The following is a 24,684-nucleotide window of genomic DNA, read 5'->3' as shown; positions in this document are numbered from 1 at the left end:
ACACACACACACACACACACATACATATTGTATATTTTTAATATTTTGTATATGTGTGTATGTGTGTGTGTATATATATAATATATATATATACTTTTTTTTTTTTTGAGACAGAGTCTTACTCTGTCACCCAGGCTGGAGTGCAATGGCGCAATCTCTGCTCACTGCAACCTCCACCTCCCAGGTTCAAGTGACTTTCCTGCCTCAGCCTCCCAAGTAGTCGGGACTACAGGTTGTGTGCCACCATGCCCAACTAATTTTTTGTATTTTTTAGTAAAGATGGGGTTTCACCATGTTGGTCAGGCTGGTCTCGAACTCCTGACCTTGTGATCCGCCTGCCTCAGCCTCCCAAAGTGCTGGGATTACAGGCATGAGCCACCGCGCCCAGCCCACATGTTTTTTTAAATACATATACATATTTAATACATACGAATATATAAATATAATACATATATGTATTTGAGACAGAGTCTTGCTTTGTTGCCCAGGCTGGGGTACGGTAGTACAATCATAGCTCACTGCAGCCTCCACCTCCAAGGTTCAATCTGTCCTACCACCTCGGACAAGTAGATGAGACTACAGGTGCACGCCACCACACCTGGCTAATTTTTGTTCTTTTTGTAGAGACAGGGCTTCATCATGTTGCTCAGGCTGGTCCCAAACTCCTGGACTCAAGTAACCCACCTGCCTTGTCCTCCCAAAGTATTGGGATTACAGGTGTGAGCCACTGCACCTGGCCTGGTTTATATACATTTTTATACTTTGCGACTTCTCATGTTCCTCCAAGTTCCATAGGTATAATAAGACAGGTGAATGCCTGCACATGCAGTGAGTTACGTTATAGGTGGGGAGCCCACATCTTTTTATAATGGACAGTTAGCAAACCTGCCTTTTTGTTCTGAAGATAGATACTATCCTTAGTCCAAGACTATGTGCAAACCTGCCGTATGCTCCAGAGCAAGGGACTACCTCTGTCTTCAAAGCCTGTTTGCTAGGCAAGCACCTTTGAAAAGGCATCCAAAACAAAAAGCGGTTAGTGCCTTGTTTACAAGACATATACAGCAGCAGCAGGCCCAGGGAGAATTGACTCACACTTGGGCCTTGGCACTTTCTAAGGTCTCTTGCGTTTTGGAGGGGTGGGTAGAATCAAGTTCCTTAGGACATTAGGCCAAGCGTCGTGGGGTCACCAGCCTCTCAGGGCAGCCTACTGTTTACTTGGAATTTTCTGCCTTGTTTTAGAAGATGATTGTGGAAAATCCATCTCCTGTTGCCCGTCCTGGGATTGGAGTAGATTTCCTGTGTATCCCGAGTTTGCTGGCCCGAGGAGACTCCCCAAGAGGAAATGGTCGTTACGGCATGAAGTAGAGTGTGTAGCTGCTGATGCAAAAAGCAAACAACTGCGACCAGGGACTGAGGGACTTCAGAAGCCAGGCAGTGGGGCAGAAAGAGCTGCACTCCCTCTGCAAAGGCTGTTCGAGGTCCCCTCCCACTAGCAAGCCATCTGTCTCTGTGCTGGCTGGCACTGGGCCTCTGGGCTTCCAGAAAGCCCTTCACCCTAATAGCTGAGTTAGTCCCATGCATAGCTATCCATATCCTCAGACTGATGAGTCATGGAGAAGCGAGATTGCTTAGGGAGAAAAGTGAACCTAGAACCATAATCAAGGTAGGCGCTGCCAGCCTGCAGACAGCCTCATGACCTTGTGAGCTTAGAGGTATATTTTTAGCCGGCAGGCATGCTTGGTTCTTTTGTACTGACTCGCCAGTTTACATAACGGCCCCTTAATGAAGAGGCAGTTTGGAGCCACAGTGCAGAGGGTGCTGGGTGAATTGGAAGCATGCTCTCTGGGGCCTTCCTCTCCCAGCCCCCAGAGCCCTGTGCAGCAGATCCGGTATTTGTTCCAGCATAGAAGGAAGCAGGGGGAAGGGATGTCTTCAGCTAGAGCTGGTCCATGGCTCCCTCCCTGGGCTGGAGGTGTCTGTGTGTGTCTCCACCGGCACCAGCTGAGAAAGCCCTTCCTGAAGGGTCCTCAACGCTATGGCTCAGAGATTTCACCAGAGACTGCAACCCCCAAAGGAGAGAGGTTGAGAAGTTTCTGGGCCCCACAGGTGACCTGAGATGTCAGGAAAAGCCAAACTATGTGATGGAGAAGAAAAAGTAGGGTCTGTTGGTAATTCTGGGGTTTAAAAAGGTCAGCAAGATGATAGGCCTGAGAGGCACCGTGTGCCATCTTAGACGCGGCTTGCCTCCAGCCTCCACTGGAGGTATCTTGTCTTTTCTTGCTGTAATTACTGCTTCTCATCCCCAAAAATCAGTCTCCCACTCTGTAATCTAGGCAGGCAGTTCTCAGGGCCTGCTGTCAGCAGCTGACTCTGAACACAGTGTGGAAGAAATGTATTCATTCGTTTCTATCGCAGATATTTATCGAACACATACTATGTACCAGCTCTGGCCACTGGTAATATGACTGAGAACAAAGTAGGCCCGGCTGTGGTTCTCAGAAAGTTTACCTTCCAATGTGGGAGTCAGAAAGCAGACAAATAGGTGACCAATTTGCAAAAGTGATGAGTGCCACAAGGAAAAATAACCAGGTCACGTTCCAGGTTACGACCACCTGATCGTAACCCTTTATGATCAGGTGGTCGTAAAGGGCTTCTATGCAGAGGTGACATCTGCACTGAGTAGGCATGGGATCATCAGGGCCCAGGGGTGCCAGGCTTGGGGGACAGCAAGAACAGTAACCTTACTGGGACCAACGGCGTGTGTTTGAAGAACAGTAAGAAGTGTGTGGAACAGTGACAAGGGCTGAGTCACCCAGAGAGAGCTGGGCAGATAGGACTTGTGGAGCCAAGAGACTCCAGAACAGCTCCACCTGTGTGTTTGTGAGCTGTGCCATCTGGCTGAGTCACACGGATTCCAGGCTCTGTTGCCTCATCTGTCAAATGGGTTGATCATGGTATAGTTTGGGGTGACATCACGAGCAGTTAAGGCATGGAAAGCTCTGTGTGGGCTGCAGCGGGGGAGGGCTGGTGCTGCAAACCTGTCTGTGCACGTGGCAGCTTTGCCACAGGACACGGATATGGGGTTTCTTTTGCTCTGCCCTCGGCTTGCCCTTCGCTCTGTGCTGAGTCAGCTCTTCCCACCACAGCCCAGGCACAGCCATACTTCCTGCGGTTCTTTCCCGGCCTGTGGTAACTTGCATAGCAGCAAGGAGCTTGTTTCTAAAGAGCAGACGACCCAGATGGCTGATTTGGGATGAAAGGTGGGGGCCTGACCTCTGATCATGTGGCAGTGTCATTGTCACTAGCTTTGCAGGCTCTTAGCTGCGGAGCCTCCAGGTCTCAGGGAGTAACATGCTTTGCAGGTGTCAGCTATGCAAGGGCTTTTTTCACTTTTGAAATGTAGATTTGTCTCCCAAGCCCTTCCCGCGTGACATCCCACATTTCAAGACCAGGAAAAGAGCCAGACCACCTTGTTAAACTTGCTGTGTGCCTTCCCAGTCATTCTAGAAGGGAATCAGCTCCTGAACACCTACCCCAGACCCTCCATCCTGGATGGATTGTATCCTAGGTATCTTCCCCAGAAACTTTCTGATCAGGGCAGAAAAGCCTGGCTCGTTTCATGATCCCAGTCTGTCCGTGTCATCTAAGGTGCAGAAAATGCACTGGGCCTGGGTTTCCAGTGTCCTGGATTCTAGTGCACCCCATGCTAATCAGCATGGCACAAAATTGAAGAAGTTAAATTTGAGCAATCAGGGATCATCTTGCTTGTTGGCAAAGTCACTAGAAAGTGGCAGGCATGATTTCAGGGCTTGGTGACACTCCTGTCCTTTCCCCTCCAACCTCTCCCCCTGGAAATACATTGTTTTCTTGCCTGATGCCCAAATGTCCTTTTACAAGGTCAGATCCTTTCCCTCCATGCTAAGAGAGCACAGTTACACCCTGGTGTCCCCAGGGATGGTGCTTCCAGCCAATTCACACTCTAGTGTAGATGGCTGACTGAACGGTTACTGAAACCAGGGTTGATAGAGGTCAGAGGGCAGAAGGCAGCTGAGGCTGGAGACGGAAGAAGGTGCTGGGCCTCAAAGCCCTGTGTGGAATCCGGAGAAGGGGCTGTTGGGAGCTTTCGTGGAGTGGAGAGGACCAGCTGGGGTCCTGGAGAGGCAGGTGAGAGGGCAGCGGTGGCTTGGCCTTGGCTGGGCCCTGGGTAGAGGGAAGTCGACAGGTCTGTCTTAGAGGAATAGCCAAGAGGCCATGCTGAGGGATTGAAGGTACTGGGGAGGGGAATGATTATGCTCGCAGCTCTGGGCCGGCCTGGCCAACATGGCAGAAGGAGCTTTTCATGGCACCACCGCTTGCCACTCCTGCCTGTGGCCTACCTCTTCAGGGGTGAAGGGAGTGGGCCTCCTCCCTCCTCCCTGGGGTGGCCAAGGCCTCTGGAGCACATGAAAGGTGCTTTGTGGTGGGCAGCCTCCCTCCCCAGGAGCCTCCGGGCACTGGGCACTCTGGTTTCCGGGTCCAGGTTTCACTGAAGGGTTGGGAGGGGCAGCAGCGGGTGACGGTGGTGGAGGAGAACACTGAGGCGCATTGAGAGGGAGCTCCGGCGCCCCACACCTTCTTAGGAGGTGAGGGGTACTGGAGGCAAATCCCCACAGTGTCCCTGGCCTAATCCCCCCACTGCCCTCCAGGGTCAACTGGACCCAGGCTGAAGGACAAAGCCCCAAGCCAGAGCTGTTCCCTGGCAGGGACTGAGCTGGCTCTAGGCATCGCCTGTGTGAATTGATGTGTCATTCATCCAGCGGCTGCCTGGCACCCAGCAGTCCCATCGTTCTGGGCCCTGAAAATACCTTCTCTCCCTTCACCTCCACAGTTCCCAGGACTGGTGTCCACTGAGGAGGCCCCAGGATGCCAGGCTGCCTGGCCTCCAGACCACAGTCGGCCCCAGGGGACTGGCAGGCCTGAAGATGGAGCCTGTTCACCTGAATGTACCTTCAGAACGGAAGGGAGGAGGCGAATGCGGAGGGTGGGGATTGGCTGGTGACCTCACCTGTCTCCACCTGTCAGGGACAGGGTGGCCTGGTGACCCCCATACAGGCTTCAGCCCCCAAAATCCAAGCTCATGAGAAGTAAAGGGGCTGGATTTCTGTTTCTCCCCAGGCCCAAACACATGAAGCTAGATTTCGCCTTAGTGAGGACACATTTGGGTGGATCTCATACAGAACTTCCAGGGACAGGAAGAACTTCCCAGCGGGCAGGGGCTGGGTTCTGAGTCCTGGCTTTTGGCTCCTTCAGATCTGGGTTCACACCTGGGCTTTTTACTTGGTGCTACTTGCCTGAAACAAAACTCTGCTGTTTTCTGTGGCTGAGATAGTTAACTATTGTACTTCCATAGTGGAGGACTTGGAGCCAGACAAACCTGGGGTTCAAATCCCAACTCAGCAGGCTGGGCACAGTGTCTCACACCTGTAGCCCCGGCTACTTGGGAGGCTGAGGCAGGAGGATTGCTCAAGCCCAAGAGTTTGAGACCAACCTGGGCAACATAGTAAGACCCTGTTTCAAAAAATAAAAATTAAAAGAAATCCCAACTCAGCCTCTTCAGAGTTGTGTGACTTTGGGCCAGTTTTAATCAGTTTAATTCTGAACCTCTGTCATAATCCTCTGAAATCCCTCCCAAGTTGTTGAGAGCATCAAATGAAATGTCATCTGAAAAGCACACAGTAAGCCCCCAGCACACGATTGTGATTTGGTGATTTTTTAGCATCAGGTCCCTAACAAAATGGTGAGCTGTCTCTGGGATAGTTTGAATGCAGCCTCCTAGAATCCCTTCCAGGAGTGAGGTCTCTTCTCAGGAGTGCAGTCTCACAGCCTTGTGTGTTTTAAGGATTGCTATTCAAAATGTGGTCCTCAGATCAGCAGCAGGTACATCATCCAGGAGCTTGTTGGAAATGCAGACTTGGCCTCACGCCACATCTGTAAGTCACCATCTGCATTGTAACATGCACAGGTGATTTTTATGCACCGTAAAGTTGGAGAAGCAATGTTTTGAGGTTCATCACAGCCCTTCTATGAGAGGCCTACTGTGTTGTTTTTTTTTTTTTTCCTGAGACAGAGTCTTGCTCTGTTGCCCAGGCTGGAGTGCAATGGTGCGATCTCAGCTCACTGCAACTTCTGCCTCCTGGGTTCAAGTGATTGTCCTGCCTCAGCCTCCTGAGTAACTGGGATTACAGATAAGCACCACCACGCCTGGCTAATTTTTTTGTATTTTTAGTGGAGATGGGGTTTTATCGTGTTGGTCAGGCTGGTCTTGAACTCCTGGTCTTGTGATCCACCCGCCTCAGCCTCCCAAAGTGCTGGGATTACAGGCGTAAGCCACCATGCCGGGCGAGGTCTACTGTATCTTTAGGGCTCTCTTGGTGCTTGGTTATGTTCAGTTCATTCGCATGATATGAACAACTGAGCCTGCAATGCTGCAATGAATCCATTTCTGACTCAAAGTAGAGGTGCATGGGGAGACGAGGCTTTACAGAGGCAACTTGGTGAAGGCTGGCTTCTTGGCCTCATATCCTTACACACACCTGAGCTGCCCACCTGTTTCTGTTATTCAGTGGGAGGGGGTCATGAGTAACAGCCCCCTGTCCCCATCACTAGCCCAACCAGGAGGATGCTCAGGCCCCAACCACATGCCCTCATCAGATGTAGGTCAGAACATTCTCTCTCCCCTCCCTTCCAAGATGGGGTGAAGTTTTGGGCCAAGGAGCTCACTAAGGTTTTATTTCAGAATTTCCCTGATTGGAGATGGGCAAGACTGGCTCGTGAACTCTCTGTGGTTTTGAAGACAGCATGGCATGAGAACATCTAAAGCTTATGTCTGGAGTTATGTTGTACTATTAGGAGGGAAAACAGGCTCTTGTATGGAGTCTCTGGAAAAAATTAAGTCAACAAAGTAAAGTGAAGCCAAGCATCGTGGCACGCTCCTGTGGTCCCAGCTACTCAGGAGGCTGAGGCGGGAGGATCACTTGAGCCTGGGAGTTCGAGTTGCAGCGAGCTATGATCATGCCACTGCATTCCATCCTGGGGCACAGAGTGCAATCCTGTCTTTTAATTTCAAAAAAGAAAAAGAACAAAGTGAAATTTGAAGGGAGCACATTTTGCTCTTCTCTATAAAATAATCATTGCAGACCTAAGCTTCAAAATAAAGGAGCCGGGGGATAGGGGGCAGGGTAGGTGAGATGAGTGAGTGACTGGTAATTTGGTGGCCAGGTGATCCTTCTCTGATTGGCACATTTTTTACACTTGGCCTCTTGTTTCTGATCTGAAAGATGAATTAGACAGTTTAATAGTTGGTAGTTGGTGAAGCTGGCCTAAGGAAGACCTATGTGGTCTTGCTTACTGGAAAGACTTGCTCCTGAAAGAAAGAAGGTGGAACAGCTGTTCATGATATGAGCCCAGTGGTCCAGAGATGTTGACTTGGCTGTAGGGAGGAAGTTGCAAACAGCTTTCCAAGGAACTTTGTGTGAGGCCTGGAACTTTAACAAGTTAAACTATCATAAATGAGAGAGAATGTCTACTTAAGGATTATAGCTAATATTTATTAAGCATATACTTCTGCCAGATACTGTGCAAAGGGTTTCATGTGCTTATGTTATCTCATTTAATGACAACTCCACTTGACACATGAAGACTCACAGGCTAGAATGGGTGCATGACTTAGCCAAGGCCACTCAGCTAGTAAGAGGCAGAGCTGGGGTTCAAACCTGGTTCCCTCCACTTCCAAACTTCCAAGCCCAAGCTCTTAATAACTATTTTTTATTCTTTTGTTTGTTTGTTTGTTTGTTTTTGAGATGGCATCTCACTCTGTCAGCCAGGCTGTAGCGCAGTGGCACAATCTTGACTCACTGCAACCTCTGCCTCCTGGGTTCAAGCAATTCTCCTGCCTCAGCTTCCTGAGTAGCTGGGATTATAGGTGCCTGCCACCACGCCGGGATTTTTTTTTTTTTTTTTTTTTTTTTTTTTGTATTCTTAGTAGATACAGGGTTCCACCATGTTAGCCAGGCTGGTCTCAAACTTTTGACCTCAAGTGATCTGCCTGCGTCAGCCTCCCAAAATGTTGGGATTATGGGCGTGAGCCACTGCACCCGGCCTTTGACCAGTATTCTTTATGTCCTTGCTACAGAGTGGGATTGCCCAAAATGTACTGTCTGGAGATTGATAGTTAAGATTTGGTATAAAATGGTGGGTATTTTGCCTACACCAGGGTGTTTACGTATCTTTAAACCTTGTTTCAAGTTTTATCTCCTTTATACACACACACACACACACACACACACACACACACACACACACACATTAGAAGTTGATCAATGTTTTCCTTTTAATAAAGTATCACATTCTTATGGTAAAGGTTTTAGCTAGATTATATTTTCTCAGCTACCTTTCACTTAATCTGTCAACATCTACCATCCACCTCGTGGCAGATGCTGGAATTGCAGGCATAGTGTCCAGAAGGAAATAATTGTTGCCTCCCTTGCATTCTGGAAAGCTGGCTTTGGAAACCCAAACCTGTGAAGTTACTATGTAATGACAGTCATCATAGATGTTATTTTCTAAACCATGATTCAGAAGTACTGAAAGCAAGGAAGAAAGATGTCCCACTTTACTGTTATCTTTCTATGTGACACTAAAGCTGAGAAGTTTTCCTTTGAGTCACCAACTAGAACCTTAGGAAGAGTCACTGGGTTTTATTTACTCATCCCTAAAACTTGGTGAGGGAGGAAGTCTGGGCCTGAGGTCTGCTTTGCTGTCACATTTCTTTTGCTGCCACTGACACAGCAGTTTCTCCAACATTAGGATGTTCTTCTGTGCATTGTAATAGATTTGTATTTATTAGTTCAGAATCCCCCGTAAGGATGGGTCACAGCCCTTCTCTGCGCCTGAGTTTTCCCCCATCTGGGAAATACAAGGATTGGACTTGATGCTGTCGAGGTTTTCTCACAGTCTCAGCATTTTGTGATCTAACAACTATTAAGACCAAAGGAATAAATGCCTGATAATGGAATATCATGCAAAGGGGAAAAGATTTTAGGAAAATAAGAGTCCTCTAGGCCTGCCTCAAATCCTACTGTACTGGCAGAATGTGGCTGCCTCTGTATAAGGCCAGCCTTGTGCCCTTCCCACCCCCTGTTCCACTCCCCCATTTCCTTTGGAAGGCAGAGAAAGCCCCCTTGTCCTGAGTGTTTCCCTGCAAAGGGCTGCTGCTGTAAGACTGCACACACAGGCAAAACTTTGACCTTCACCTTTGCCCCTCACGGACATGGTGAAAAAGGGTTCTTATCCTCCCCTCTCTAGGTTTGGGGAGGCGGGGAATCAGCTAGGGTTAGTAGGAATTCAATGAAAATATAAATAGAAACGTGGTCTATAAATAACAGTGCCCCAAAATGTCAGGAGGCATGAATACTGGCTGGGCAGCAGACAGTCACAAATCACGAAGGCCTGGACAGGGAGTGCGGGTTATTCAGTTGCTTTGGTGTCTCTCGGGATGCTTCCAGCTTGCTGGTGGGCTTGAAGAAGCCCTCTCTCTTTCTGGGTTCTAGAAATGTCCTCTTTGTTGCCTCCCTTGCACCCATCTCTAGCTAAACCTTCCTTAACACCGCCTGGAATTAGATCTGGTGCTTAATCCCAGCAGCATGTGACTTGGAGAAATTCAGAAGATATCTCTGAGCTTTAGTTTTTTAATCTGTTCTCATGAGGATTTTAAAAGCTGGAGATTTTGAAGAGCAAGAACCGTATCTCATTTTATCTTGGTTAACAGGTTGGAATCTGGGGCCAGATAGCCTGGATTCATATCCCCATACTGCTCCTTACTAGCTGTTTGGCCTTGGAAAAGTTACTTAACTGTGCTTCAGTTTCCTAATTAAATGGGAAGAATAATGATATCTGTATTGTTGGGCTTTTGGGAAGAATAAGTCAGTTAATATTTGTACAGTGCTTAAAATGGTGTCTAGCACATAGTAGACCTATATGAATATTTAATAAGCAAAGAAACAAATCTAAAGATCCCCTGTGCCTACAGTGGTAGCTGGTATGTAGTAGCTGCTCAATAAATGTGTAGCATGAATGACTGAATGACCTACCCATCTTGCAGTCGTTCAGTAAGATCGTGAATGAATTCTTTCTAGGCCACAAAGTTCTATACAAGTGAAAGTGGGAATATTATTCTTACCTACTGGGATGCCAGCTTGACAAGGGTTAAAGGTACACGCCCTCATTATCCTTATTCATCTGCTCTGCCTTGCATACTCTGCATTCTGTTTGTCTGGGGAAGTACCTGGAGCTGAGACAGCTCAGTGATAGAAAAGGTCTGTTTCCCACTGCAGCGTTCTGCGGCAGTGCCAGCCTCTCTGCCTGGCCTAGCACTCCCCTACCCTTCTTAGTGTTAGGCCCTCGTTGTGGGTGGTGCTGACAAAGTTTTCCCAGGAAAAGCAAAGCAAAGCAAGCACTTAAGCAGACAAACAGTTGGTTGTGTAGCATTTTGCTATATGCAGATTTTAAATATAAATAAAAGAAACAAACAAAAAAAAGCCCATGTCCTTCAACAAAGCAACCTGAATGGACATGGCAGAAAGAGTGTTGACCCAGAAGTCAGGTGCCAGGTTCTAGGCTCAGGCCTGCCTCAGCTTATGTGTAAGGTAGGGACCATCCCATCAGCTCTCTGAGCCTCTCCAGGTCTGGAAGGTGTTGGATTCTCTTGGTAATTCTCAGCCTCAGAGGTATGTGAGAATTGCTCAGGGGGCTCATAAAAAAGGCAGACGCTCACCCTGTCCATCCCCTTCCATTCCAATTCAGGGTGTCTGGGCAAATTCTAGGAACTTCATTCATTACCAATGCTCCAGATATCTCTGATTCAGGTAACGCAGGGACCCTTACCTCCCAAGAGCAGTGCTAGGCCTTGTAGTAGTTACCTGGGTAACAAATCATCCCAAAATTAGTATCTTAAAACAACAATAAAAGGCCAGGCACGGTGGTTCATGCCTGTAATCCCAGCACTTTTGGAGGCCAAGGTGGGAGGATCACTTGAGCCTGGGAGTTTGAGACCAGCTTGGGCAACATAGAGACCCCTATCTCTACAAGAAATTTAAAAAAATTAGCCAGGCATGGTGACACACACCTGTGGTCCCAGCTACTTGGGAAGCTGAGGTGGGAGAATCACTTAAGCTTGGAGGTCCAGGCTACAGTGAGCCAAAATTGCACCACCGTACTCCAGCCTGGGCAACATGGCAAGACTGTGTCTCAAAACAGCGATAACAACAACAATAATAAAAATTTATTATCTTGACATAGTCTCTATGGGCCAGGAATTCAGGAACTGCTTAACTGGATGGTTGAGTCAGAATCGCTCATGAGGTTGTAGTCAAGATGTCAGCTGAAGGCGTGACTGTAGTTAGAGGACTCGTCTGCAAGATAGCTTGCTCATCTGGCTGGCAGACTGGCACTGGCTGCTGGCAGGGGCCTCAGTTCCTTGCCACATGGCTCTCCACAGTGCTGCTTCAGCATCCTTACAACGTGGAAGCTGGCTTCCCTCAGCATGAGCATCCGAGAAAGAGATGAGGAAGGCAGTTACAACCTTGTTATAATCTACCTTGTAAGTCATACGATTATCCCACAATATCCAATTGCTTCCATAGGTCAGCCCTGGTTAATGTGGGAGGAGACCACAAGGCAAGAGCCCCCAGGGCCCTCTTGGAGGCTGACTTCCACAGGCTCCTTTGAGTCCTCAGCTCTATGAAACACTGTTAGTGGATGGCAGCTCTTGTTGTTGGGTTAGGATTTGCAGAAATTGTAGGCAGGAAAGACAGCCATGTTGGAGACCCTAGCAAATGCAGCCTGTAAACACAGAAGCCCAGAAGCTTACAGCCTATGTCTTTAAGCCAGAACCAGGCTGCCAGCTCAAGCGCCCTTAGAATTCAGCCTGGCCACTAAGTTACTAAGAGAATTTGAGCAGAGCATGACCCTCTCGGAGCTTAGCTTTGACTTCAGAAGGTGAGGGAGCTGGACAAGGTGGCCTCTGGTGTCACCCGGTCTTCACCTGTGATCCACGTGGACTGTGGTGTGAGTTCACATTGTATGTGCCCAGCCAGTGACCAGCCCCAGGCTGCTCCCTGAGCCCCTGACCTGTAGGGTTAAGACTTGAGGAAGGCCAGGTGTGGTGGCTAATGTCTGTAATCCCAGCACTTTGGGAGGCTGAGGCAGGCGGATCACCTGAGGTCAGAAGTTCAAGACCAGCCAGGCCAACATAGTAAAACCCCATCTCTACTAAAAATACAAAAATTTGCCAGACATGGTGGCACACGCCTGTAGTCCCAGCTACTTGGGAAGCAGAGGCAGGACAATTGCTTGAACCCAGTAGGTGGAGGTTGCAGGGAGCCGAGATCATACCACTGTACTCCAGCCTGGGTGACAAATAAAGATTTTATCTAAAAAAAAAAAAAAAAAAAAAAAAGACTTCGGGAAGAAGGGCTTGGGGCAAGTGTGAAGGTGCCGTGTCTTCTCAGCGTGAATATTCTCCTCGGCCATGGAGGTCCAAGAACTCAGGTATTTGCATATGCAACTATAGTCGCTTCAGTCTGCTCTGTGCGGCCATTCAGTCTCTTTGGCGCCCTTCATAACCCCCACCCCAGGGCCTCCCAGCACGCGTCCTGACGCACGTACCCCACTGGACTCCCTTCAGCTTCCCGGGTGTGCCTGTCCCTTCAGTGTCTGGGCCTCTGCTCAGGCTCCTCCCTCTACCTGGAACACTCCGCCCGCTCCCCTTTGCCTGGCTCACTCTCACCACTTCCTCAGGCCTGTCTCCCTCCTGCATGTGCCCATCACGGCCGACACATCGCAGCGCAATGCCCACACAGTGTCCTCTGCGAGGGCAGGGACCGTCACCATCACACCCCAGCACGGTGCCAGCATTTGGGAGGGAGCAAATGAGTGCTGTGTGTGGGCCCTTCTTTCAGGGATGGGGTAGGGTTGAGATGCACCCCGTCGGGAAAGCTGACCACAGGATGCACAGCCTGGGGTTCAGGGAAGGGAAGGAAGACAGCAGAACCATGAAGAGCCTAGGCACATTCAGTCTGCCTGAAGAAAGAGACCACGGCACATCCAATCCCAGCTCCGCCACTGACTCGCTGTGGGGCCTTGGGCAGGGTACTCAGCTTCTCTTACCTTCAGTTTACCCATCTGTAAAGTGAGAATAACAACAGCACCCAGCACGTAGCTCAGAGGTTGTTATGAGGCTCAACTATCATAATAAATACCAGGTACATGGCACAGGGCTTAGCACATACCAAGTGCTCAATGAATGTCACATCCTCTTACGTGACTGTCACCATCCTTGCGGGAGAGGGTGGAACCACAGAAAATGCTGCTGGGAGGTTGATGGAAGAGAGTGGACTGTCTGGGCTCAGCGTTGCCAACAGAACCAAAAGCTCGAGAAAAGCAGACTTGGCCGTGCGCGGTGGCTTATGCTTGTAATCCCGGCACTTTGAGAGGCTGAGGCGGGCAGATCACAAGGTCAGGAGTTCGAGACCAGCCTGTCCAATGTGGTGAAACCCCATTTCTACTAAAAAATACAAAAATTAGCCAGGTGTGGTGGTACATGCCTGTAGTCCCAGCTACTTGGGAGGCTGAGGCAGGAGAATCGCTTGACCTGGGAGGCAGACGTTGCAGTGAGCCGAGATCATGCCACTGCATTCCAGCATAGGTGACAGAGACTCCATCTCAAAAGAAAAGAAAAATAAAAAGAAAAGAAAATCAGACTTTGAGCCAGGCGCAATAGCTCACGCCTGTAATCTCTGAACTTTGGGAGGCCAATGTGGGTGGGTTGCTTGAGCCCAGGAGTTCAAGACCAACCTAGGCAACATAGTGAGACCGCATCTCTGCAAAAATAATAAATAAACAAATACAATGAAAGCAGGCTTTGGCGGACAGTGTCCATCGCAAGAGATCCAGGCAAACTCCCTGTGGCTGGCCTGGCCAGGCCTGTGGTTTTGGGCCCTTTGCCGACGAGCCTCTGCTTCCTATAGCTTTTCCTCTTTCTCAGAAGTGAGAGGGCGTCTTTCAGCATCATCGCTGCCACCCAAGACTTCCATCCCCCTGCCCCACAGCCTCCTCACCTGGCTGGGCCTTTGTACGGCGTCTCTCTGAGCCCCAGAGGCCTTGTGCCCATCGCCCAGCCCCCACACTGTGGGCCATGCCACAGGAAGAGGCTGCCGGGAAGCTCTGCCCAGCGTCCCACCGTCTTTCCTGAGGGCAGCCTCCCCTGCAGGGAGGAGCCGAGGCCGCACAGGCTGAATGGGACCCTTTATTCCTGGCTCCCACAGGGAGGGTGCAGAGCCACTGCCCACCACGCCCGCCACGCCCACACCCACATAGAGGAGGGACAGCTTGGCCCCGTGCAGGCTTCTGAGCTAACCACGCTCTGGCCCCACTCTGTCTGGGTCCTGGAGGGCGAGTCCGCCCCTCTCCCCAGCCCTGGCTGAAGCTGCTGTCCCTAACATGTGGAATGAGCTATATTTGCTAGTCCCCCAGGGGTCTGGGGGTGTTTAAATGAGAGACAGCCTAGAGCAAGCTGGTGTGAACACTCACACTCACCGTTCAGCAAGTCGCCCTCAGGGTCCCTGTGTGCCAGTCCTTGTGCTGGGCCCTGAGGATACATTTGTGGGCTTCACTGGAAGCTTGCATTCTGTCCTGAGGGAACCCTGCAAAGAGGCAGATTCAGAAGATCATTATCAATAGTGGCAGATTCTGGGAGGGAAACAATGGAGGCCAGGGAGAGAGGCTGCGTGGCCAGCAAAGGCCTCCTGGTGAGGGTGCAAGATGACAGCCGGGCAAAGGGCAGCGGAAACAGTGCTCTAGGAACGGACGGCGGTGACCACGCAGGCCCTGAGGTGGAGAAGAGCAGGATGTGCCTGTGACGGGAGACGTAGCCTGCCCAGCATCCAGGGCTGCAGAAGGGAATTTGGATTTTATCCTCAGCACCCTGGGCAGTTACTGAAAGGGTTAAGCAAGGGTTACGGTTTGAGAATGTTATTCTGAGGTGAGGTGCAGTGGCACACTATCTGTAACCCCAGTACTCTGGGAGGATCACTTGAGCCCAGAAGTTCAAGACCAGCCTGGGCTACATGGTGAAACCTACTTTCTACAAAAAAAGAAAAAACAAAAAATTAGCCTGGTATGGAGGCACATGCCTGTAATCCCAGCTACTTGGGAGGCCAAGGTGGGAGAATCACTTGAACCCCAGGGGTGGAGGTTGCAGTGAGCCAAGATCACTCTCCTGCACTCCAGCCTGGGTGACAGAGCAAGACCCTGTCTCAATAATTAAAAATGAAAAAGAAATAAATGGTTCTGGTCCCATGGCTCTAGAATGTGCTCTAGAAAAGACTTCCATTCCATTTGGTTCAGCAAAGATGTATCAGCCTGTTCATGGGCCTGGGACTAGGTGCTTTATCACTAGCAGACACCCATACAATCCCAGTTTACCCACCTGGGGTGAGGGAGAGAAAGATACTGTTCTCTTCAGCCTGGCTCTGCTCGCTGGGTGTGGGAACCTCTGAGATCGTTCTTCCCTCCGAGGTGCACTGATGCTTTCTGCAGGTGAGCCGTGGCTGCTGGAGGGTGAAGGCTGCTCTGTCATGAACCCCACTGGGCTTTTGCAAGTGTGTTTCCCTGGGTGTGTGGGAGGGGGTGAGGAGTGCCAGAGCAGAAAGACACACCTGTGTGAGTAACCCCAGAATGCCCCAAGGGGGCAGGTGGAGCAAACAATTGGCCAATTGGCTGCCTGGCCATTGTGTCACGTCCTCTGCTGCCGGGCCTCGGAGAAATGGGAGCTGTGTGGGAGACACAGATGTGTTTATGGGGTTGGTGAGTCAGGAAGGGCAGCCACAGGCTGGGGGGAGCCCATGTTTGGCCTTGGTGGGAAGCCAGGTGGATGGACTGGGTGCCTGGGAAATGCTTCTGGTGCTTGGATTCCACATGGCCAGCAAGGAGACAGGCAGGGCCCACCCCACCCCATCCCACCCACTTGACTGGAATTGTCAACTCATAAGAGATCCAATTTGTTCGCCATTTACCATGGGCAGGGCTTCATGTTAAATGCTTTTACACACTCATTCATTGGCTTTTCACAATAGTCCTTTGCCTTAGGCATTACTGCCCCTCATTTTGCAGTTTGAGGAAACTGGGATTCGAATAGGTTTTGTGTCGTCCCCTGTCACATAACAGTAAGTGGCAGAGCCAGATGTACCAGTCAGGACTCACCTGGTGATGAGAAATAGACCCATCTCACTCTGGCTTAAGAAAAAGAGGAAACTGGCCGGGTGCGGTGGCTCAAGCCTGTAATCCCAGCACTTTGGGAAGCTGAGGCAGGTGGATCATGAGGTCAAGGGATTGAGACCATCCTGGTCAACATGGTGAAACCTCGTCTCTACTAAAAATACAAAACGTTAGCTGGGCATGGTGGCGCGTGCCTGTAATCCCAGCTACTCAGGAGGTTGAGGCAGGAGAATTGCCTGAACCCAGGAGGTGGAGGTTGCGTTGAGCCGAGATCGCGCCATTGCACTCCAGCCTGGGTAACATGAGTGAAACTCCGTCTCAAAAAAAAAAAAAAAAGAAAAAGAGGAAACTTACTGGCTCACATAACTGAAAATCAAGAGCAATGGTTTCAGGCATAGCAGGATCTAGGGGACCAAATCTGTGTCTCTTAAGCCCTCAGCTCGGCTCTCTTTTCTGTTGACTTAACTCTCCGATAGACTTCCCCCAGATGGTAACAGAGATACATAAAGATGCTTCCTAGCAGCTTGGGGCTTGGCATTTATGAGTTAGCAGCAGCTGTAGAGAGAGAACATGTCTCTTCCTGGTAGTTCCAGCGACAGTCCCAGGCTGATTCCCACCAGACCAACTTGGGTCGCGTGCCCATGGCTGGACTGTACTGACTGATCAGCCCCACTGAAATCCCATGGACTGAGCATGAAGGAGGGATTGTTTGCCAAAGGAAAATTAGGGCACTGTAATAATTAAAAGCTGGCAGGCAAATCTACCAGTGCCTCCCATGCTAGACTTCAAGCCAGAGGCAGGGTCTTGGCTCTAAAAAGAGATTCATGGGAGCCAGAACTCAGGGCATGGAGTCAGCATGCCTGGGCTGCTGACCTTCGCCATTGGGGTTGTCTTTCCAGAACCTGCATGTGCCCACTGCTTCCAGCCTCAGCTGGGCCTCACTCCAGCCCTCCCCCAGCAAGTGAATGGCAACAAAGCCAGATGTTGCAAGTGAAGAAGCAGGATCGGGTGTCATGGTGTGATCTGAGCCAGGTACAAGGCTATGGGCTCTGGGGATGTCATCTCAGCTGCACCAGAAGCTGGAGGCAGCCCAGCAGGGGAGCAGATGGCTTGCAGTCCCCAGGCTGCAGAGGGTCAAAGGTAGCATGTGAGTTTCAGGGGCAGCACTTAAAAAGACAAGCAGGGGCCTGCCCATCAGCCGCTCCCACCCTAGCCTAGGCAGGGCTAACCCAGGTGAAGGCTGGGTGGCCCCGCAGTCAGGAAACAGCTGAACATCAAGGGCAGGGCCAGCTTTCAGGAAGACTGGGGAGCCAGCAGAGGCTGTTTCACCATTCTTCTCCCCCTGCCCACTACGTCCTCTTCCATCCAGGCCTCTCTGCTCTGTGTCCTCTTCCCTAGCGAGACCCTGTTGTTGAGTGAGAAGCCAGTGCCTGCTCATACTTAGGTGTGAATTGTTAATAAGGCTCACTGTATGGTTCTCCAGGGAGGAGTTCATGCATCTTGACCAAAATCTTAAAGAAACTAATTCTGATTCTGCAATCTCAGGCATCAAAGAAGTAGGCCGTGAGATTGTTTGTTTGCTTTTAGAGTTGGGTATTCTTAGGGCCCAGGGCATACCCTCTTGGTGTCTGCTTGCTTTAAACCATCAAAAGGCCCAGCCTGGGCCAGATGCAGTGGCTCAGGCCTATAATCCCAGCACTTTGGAAGGCTGAGGCAAGAGGATCGCTTGAGGCCAGGAGTTCGGGACCAGCCTGGGCAACATAGCAAGACCCCATTTCTACAAAAATGTAGCCGGGTGTTGTGCACACCTGCAGTCCCAGCTACTTGGGAGGCCAAGGTGGGAGGATCGCTTAAGCTCAGGAGTTCAAGGCCGCAGTGAGCCATGATAGCCTGGGTGGACTCCAACCTGGGTGGTAGACAAGGCCCTGTCTCAAAAACAAAAAAAGAGTCCCAGGCTGCTTCTCCTTGGACCAGCTTGGATCGGAGTTGGGGGTTGGTAACAGCCTCTCAAAATCAAGCAGACTGTGACTGAAGGAGGGGTGGTCTGTGTTTTGATTTTCATGGCAAAGGAAGCCCCATTAGTGGAATCATGGTTATATTCTCTCTGCTCTCCTCTGCCCAGGGCCCTTCATTTAAGAGCTTCTGTCAAAAAAATAAAAATTAAATTAAAAAGGCTGGGCACGGTGGCTCACACCTGTAATCCTAGCACTTTGGGAGGCCGAGGTGGGTGGATCACCAGAGGTCAGGAGTTCCAGACCAGCCTGGCCAACATGGTGAAACCCCATCTTGAAAAATAAATAAATAAATAAATAAAGAGCTTCTGTCTTCATCAATCTGTCAGCAAACAGCACGGATGAAAGCGTCTGATGAGGGCAACTCACCCCGCCCACTTTGCACAGGGACCTGGTCAGGTCTCCGGACCGCAGAGAGCTGTGGGAGTGGGAGACTTAACCTCTCCTCCTTCCTCCCACACGCACTGCCTGTGTCTTATCACCCCAGACCATGCATGTCACCCTTGTGGGGGAGGGAGGTTCCCTCTAGGAATCCTCACATCTTCCTTCCTCCAGTTGATCTGGGAAATCTGTTCATCTCTTCTCTTCTGGGTGTCACATCAGCCCTCAGAGCCAGAGAAGGACCCGCCCCCCCATTCACTCAGCTTCAGGTCCCACGGCTTGTGTGTCTCCTCAGGCTCAGAGACCCCGGAGCTGCTCAGTCCAGACACTCCCCATCCCCACCCCTCCGAGAGCTTCAGCTGCACCCACATCCATGTCACCCAGCAGCATGCCAGACATGTCCAGGGACTCAAGGGGTAGAGAACCCACCCCTGTCCTCAGGGCCATTGCAGTCCACTTAGGGATACGGGGCCCGGTCAGGTGACTGGTCTGCCCAATGACTCTCCCGTAACCGGCTACATTTTTGTAGAAATGGGGTCTTGCTATGTTGCCCAGGCTGGTCCCGAACTCCTGGCCTCAAGCGATCCTCTTGCCTCAGCCTTCCAAAGTGCTGTGGTAGGTTGAAGAACGGCTCCCAAAAAGGTATGTCCAAGTCCTACCCCCTTGAAACCTGTGAATCTGGCCTCATTTGGAGAAAGGGTCTTGGCAGATGTAATTAAGGATCTCAAAATGAGATTATCCTGGATTTAGGGTGGACACTAAACTTAATGACAGGTGTTCTTATGAGACAAGGCAGAAGAGACGTGAGACACAGCCCCAGGGCGGGAAGGCCACATAAAGACCGAGGCGGGGACTGGAGTGATGCTGCCACGGGCCAAGAGACGCCTGGAGCCCCAGAGGCTGGAAGAGGTGCAGAAGGACTCTCCCCTGGTGCCTCCAGAAGGAGCGTGACACTGCTGGCACTGTGATTTCAGACTTCTGACCTCCAAAACCAGCAGTGAATACATTCCTGGGTTGTTGTTCATTTTGAGACAGTCTCACTCTTTCACCCAGGCGGGAGTACAGTGGCATGATCACGACTCATTGCAGCCTCAACCTCCCAGGCTCAAGCAATCCCCCCACTTCAGCCTCCTGAGTAGCTGGCATCACAGGCGTGCACCACCATGCCCAGCTGATATTTGCAGAGACTGTGTTGCCTAGTCTTGTCTTAAACTCCTGAGCTCAAGCAATCTTCCATCCTCAGCCTCCCAAATAGCTGGCCACCATAGTCTGCCAGATTCCTGTTATTTTAAGCCACCAGGTTTGTGGTCATTTGTGCCAGCAGCCTTAGGTGACAACTGCATCCCACCTTCCTTTCTGTTCTCAGGCCCAGTTAGAAGGGCAGGAGGGCTGTCCTTGGGGCACGAGCCTCTGCACCACACGGTCTGTGGGCTCCAGGCCTTCCTGCGCTCTCTCGGTTTCTTCGGCAAGTCTCCCTTGACAGTCCGGGCTCTCTGGGCTGCATTGTGGGGAGGGGTTGTGAGCATCTGTCTCCTTGGAGGCCAGGGTGGCTGGGAGGAGCTGGCTCTCCTTGAGCCCAGGGGGCTGCTAACCCTGTTGCTATAAATCAGGGGACTCCTTGGGAAAGTGAGAGGGGGTCCTGAAGAGGGTGGCTTTCTGACAAATTTTTGCAGGACATCAGGGGAGAGAGGGCCAGAGTGGGGTGACTGCCGGAGGGCCCTGGAGGTTGGCAAGGAAGGGCGAGACAAGCATTCAAGGAAGGCTTCATGGGGGAGGCAGTGTGGATCTGTGCCTTAAGGACAGTTCCTTGAGGGTTGATTGGCAGACCCAAGGGCACTTGAAATAAAAGCAAAGTCTCTTCTGTGGCTGCAGGCTCCTTTCTTTTTCACCTTCCATTATGCCCAGGTCCTTCTATCCCAGGGCCTTGGCTGTTACAGTTCCCTCTGGCTAGCCCTCTCGTTCCAGACCTTTGCACTGCTGCTTTCTCCTCCTTGACATCTCCACTGAAGCCCAGAGAAGCTTCCTTGACCACTCTGAATTCTCCCTCCCTCCTGGCACCCCTCCTCACGTTACCTTGTGTTATTATCTTTGTAGAGGTGGAGGGAGACATGGAAGTGTAACCAAACCACTCACTAGATGTGAAAATGTATACTATCTTCTTCCCATGCCCACACCCTTCCCAATTAGAAGGTTAACTCCTGAGAGCAAGGCCCCCATCTGTCTAGTTCACTGCAATGCTCCCAGCACCTGGAACAGCACCTGACTTGGGACAGGCCTCCATCAGGACAGTGCTGGGTGGATCAAGGGAAGGAAGGAAGGATGGAAGGAAAGAAGGAAAGGCAGGGGGAAGTCTTCCAAGAATGAATGGCATTCCAGGTGGCAGAAAAGGCAGGGAAGAGGGAGTCGTACGTGCATGCATAGATACTGTGAGTGTGAAGAGGAGAGGCTGCCAGGGATGGATCAGCCTGCTCAGACCAGAAGAGGTCCCAGGGCCAGCCCTCTCTTACGACTTCTATAATCAATGCAAATGAGTCCTAGTTCACGGAGGTTGCTACCAAACTCTTCGCGGCTGGTGTGGGGACCTGGCCAGTGGAACTGGCCGCTTTCAGGACTGTGTCTGGAGATTCTACTTGTCGAGGGCCCCAGGCCCTGGCTCTTGTAGAAGTCCACCCCATACGTACTATTTTTCCAAGAAGAGCCCTGGAAGCTGTGGTTGGTCTAGGAGTTTAGCTGTTCTCATCTCCTTCACATACAGAATAAAATCTAAGGTCCTCATGGTAGCCCTCAAGGCCTTACATGATCCAAGCCCAAAGATCATGGCTCCCCACCACTCTCTAAGCTTTAAAACCTCAGGTTGAAACCCCAGCTCAGCCACTCAATAGCTGTGTGACTTCGGACAGGTCCTTCAACCTCTCTGAGCTGCTATCTCCTCTAGGATAAAATGGGCCTGGTTAAAGTACTTGCTTCAAGGTTCTTGCGAGGAGGATGAAGGGAGGGAATCCGGCGAAAGGCTTTTAGTGTGCACCTGATGTGCGCTGAGCACTTAACTACCATTAACCCTGCCCTCACTCCTCCCCTGCCCGCTAAAGTCCCCACCATAAATCAATCTTAGGGCTTCCGGAGGGAGCATCCGTAGATCCCAGGCCCCAGCTGAGCACATCGAAGTCCCCTTGGAGAAGGGACCTGTTTCAGCGTCACACAGTCAGCCTGTGGCTTGGGTGGGACTTGAACCCAGGACTCGCACCAGACGCCCCCACTCCTTCGCTGGTCTCACCTCTTCCCAGCCCAGAGTGGCAGGAAGAGGGACCTCCAGTTACTGCTTGGACACCGCCAGCTGCACAGCTTCTTCTCCGCTTCGGCACTGAGTTAATCTGATGAATTAGGTCTGTTTCATGCCCCGTGCAATCTGCCTCGCAATGCTCATCAGGTTCCTGGGGCAGCATCTGCATGGCTTCGAAGGCTCTGGCAGAAGCTGAGCCTCCCCGTCAACAGGCTGCATTACATTTACAAGAGGCCTTTAATGCCCTGTGGTCTCGGCTTCCTTAATGGGGATTTTCCTCCTCCTCCTTTTTCTCTCCCCCTTTTGTATGGTCACCGGTTTGGCTTTCGGAGTGCGGTTTGGATTCCTAACAGAGAAGTCAAGACCGGAGAATCCCTTCCAGGCCCTCCCTTCCTCTCTCCCTCCCTCTCTCCCCTACTGGCAGACGGTGCCAAAGCCCTGGGAAAAGAAAACGTCGGTCCTGTCAGGATTTCAGCAGGAAAGAGGGAAGCTCCATTGGGCTTCCAAAAACTCAGCTGGGAATTGGCTTGTGCAGACATTCTCCTCTGACCCTGCAAGTGAGCAGCAGATCCAGGAGCCTGGTGGGGAGGACTGGGCAGCCCCAGGCTCAGTGGCGAGGTGGCCTCATTCAGAGTGCAGCTCGAGGGGCAGGGCGGGGTCCTGTGCCTGGGGCCAGCGTGGGGAGGAGTCAAGTGGCTTCTCTCTCCTACCTCCCCATCCCAACCTGTCCGTCCCTCCTCTGGACCTCGTACACCTGCGGGGAGGCCTCAGTGCTCCTTAACTAGATTTTACAATGAGTTCTGTCTGCAGCTAGGTCAGGAATGATCTAAGACCCAGCCAGAGCTTTGGCCAGTGCTGAGGTGGGGGACTGGGAGAGGGACCTCATTTACCTCCCCCTCTCCCTCCTTTCCTTTTTGTCCCCTGACAGGATGAGAAAGGACGGGAGTGCCATTTTTGGAGGCTGAGGCCCTGCTCCACACAGGTTTGTGGGCCTTGCCTCCCGTCCGTGGTCCCCCCGGATTTCCTCTGTGTCTCGGATGGTCCTTCAGGGCCCTGTTCGCACGGCTGGACCACTGGTGTCACTGAGCCCCCCTCAGCTCCTGACAGACAGCCTGAGGTAGAAAGGCCCAGAATTCCAGCCCCAGGACCACCCGACTTCTTGGCAGTCCTGAGCACAGGTCTCCTCGTGTTTTCACTTTTACACAGCATCCCCCTGGCCCCACATATGTAGCCTGTGGCATGCAAGCAATCAAGTGACAGCCAACCAAAAAAGGGTAGGAGGCAAAGGAATCCTGAATCTGTAACATCTTCCCCCAAGGAGCAGTGGCGTCTCCAGTGTCTGGATAAATCACGTTTTATCTCCTTTCAAGAGGAACGCAAAGCAGAGCCGCTTCATCTTGATGACGTCTGTCTGCACAGTGTTGTCCATCTGACAGGGAGATGGCCCGCTCTCTGGCTTCAGAGAGGAGACGAGGAAGGAGAGCTTGAGCAAGAGTCCAGGAGAGGAACAAGAATGACCCAGCAAGCACTCATTGAGCATCTGCTGAATGCTAATCCTAGTGCTCCACAGAGTGTGGGGGAGACAGGAGGGGTGAGCTGCAGAGCCATCACGGAGAGATGAGAGAGACCCACAGGAAGCAAGTCACATGCCATGGGACATGCTCACACGTTCCACTGTCTGACTTTAGCAGGGAAGTCAGGGATGGCTGCAGCCGGGGTTTTCATAGCCCCCGGGTTCCCTGTCTGTTCACCTCTGGCTGCCAATGGCTGCTCACCGGAGCCACTGGGGCTCTCTACCTCAGGGCTTTGTCTAGCCATGGGTGCACACTCAGACAGAAGACGTGCTGGAGTTAACGCCCTCGGAGACAGCCCTCAGTGACGGACAGGGAGCTGGTGGGTAGATCCCCAGCCTCCACGTGCCAGGTACATTTTCTGTCGTCTCCTGGAGCCCCCCCAGCAGAATTGAGCGCCGACTGCCCACCATGACTAGCAGGGCTGATAACACTTGCTTCCCCTTCCTGCCCTTACTGTCCCACTCCCCTATATTTCTTGGGATCGCCTCCAAAATAAACAAATGCCAGTCAAATCCTTGTTTCTGGGGATGTGTCTGGGTTCAGATTCTAAATTTCACAGACTAGAAAAGGACCATGCCTTGACGCACTTGTTGTGATTGAATGTGGCCAGCTTGGGAGAGCCAGCTGGGAAGGGCTGAGGGGCTGGCATTTCCTGTGCGCCTTGCCCGTACCTGTAGAGGGGTGTCCCAGCCCAGCAGGCAGCAGCCCGTATGGCTGGAGGCTGTGTGCGCACAGAGGCCAGGAAACACTCAGACTGGGACAGCCGTGCTTCCCTTGGTATTGCCTTGTGCCCGCCCTGGAAGGAGCCACCCACCTAGACTAAGAATAGGAATTCCTGCCCAGCTGGCAGGAACGAATGCCGATTTCTCAAGGAGGGATGGGCCTGAAAACAAAGCATAGCATGTGGGCTGGGCTCTACTTTGTGTTGATTTGCAAGGTCACTTGAGAGCCGCACCCACGCCGGGCATTCATCAATCCTGCCATTAGATCCAGGCGAGGTGGCCTGGCCAAGTCGCTCATTGAATCCCAAGATGGCAGCCTCCAGGGCTCCTCACCTGCCAGAGAGGTCCTGGACTCTCAGCCTAGGGCGCCTCCTGCCCTCCAGGAAAGGTGACCGCTCCTCTCT

The 24,684-nt window shown here is 51.5% G+C and overlaps 1 protein-coding gene across 5 annotated transcripts in view; it reads left to right on the top strand.

The window, feature by feature from the left end:
* Positions 1-24,684, top strand: part of SH3PXD2A (SH3 and PX domains 2A) — a 252,953-nt gene that overhangs the window by 98,297 nt on the left and 129,972 nt on the right. The window contains exon 1 of one of the 5 annotated variants that reach the window (XM_032281519.1): positions 23,790-24,668. The exons of the other annotated variants lie outside the window; for them this stretch is intronic. Coding sequence (XP_032137410.1) covers positions 24,590-24,668 — 79 coding nt within the window. The 5' untranslated portion in view covers positions 23,790-24,589. Of the gene's footprint in view, positions 1-23,789; positions 24,669-24,684 lie in introns of those variants that run through there. 5 annotated transcript variants of the gene reach the window in all.

This window comes from Sapajus apella, unplaced genomic scaffold (genome assembly GCF_009761245.1).
Source record: "Sapajus apella isolate SASKATOON/1434 unplaced genomic scaffold, GSC_monkey_1.0 scaffold13, whole genome shotgun sequence".
NCBI lineage: Eukaryota > Metazoa > Chordata > Mammalia > Primates > Cebidae > Sapajus > Sapajus apella.
The sequence above is the reverse complement of the archived record's forward strand: the minus strand, read 5'-3'. Positions and strand labels throughout refer to the sequence as shown.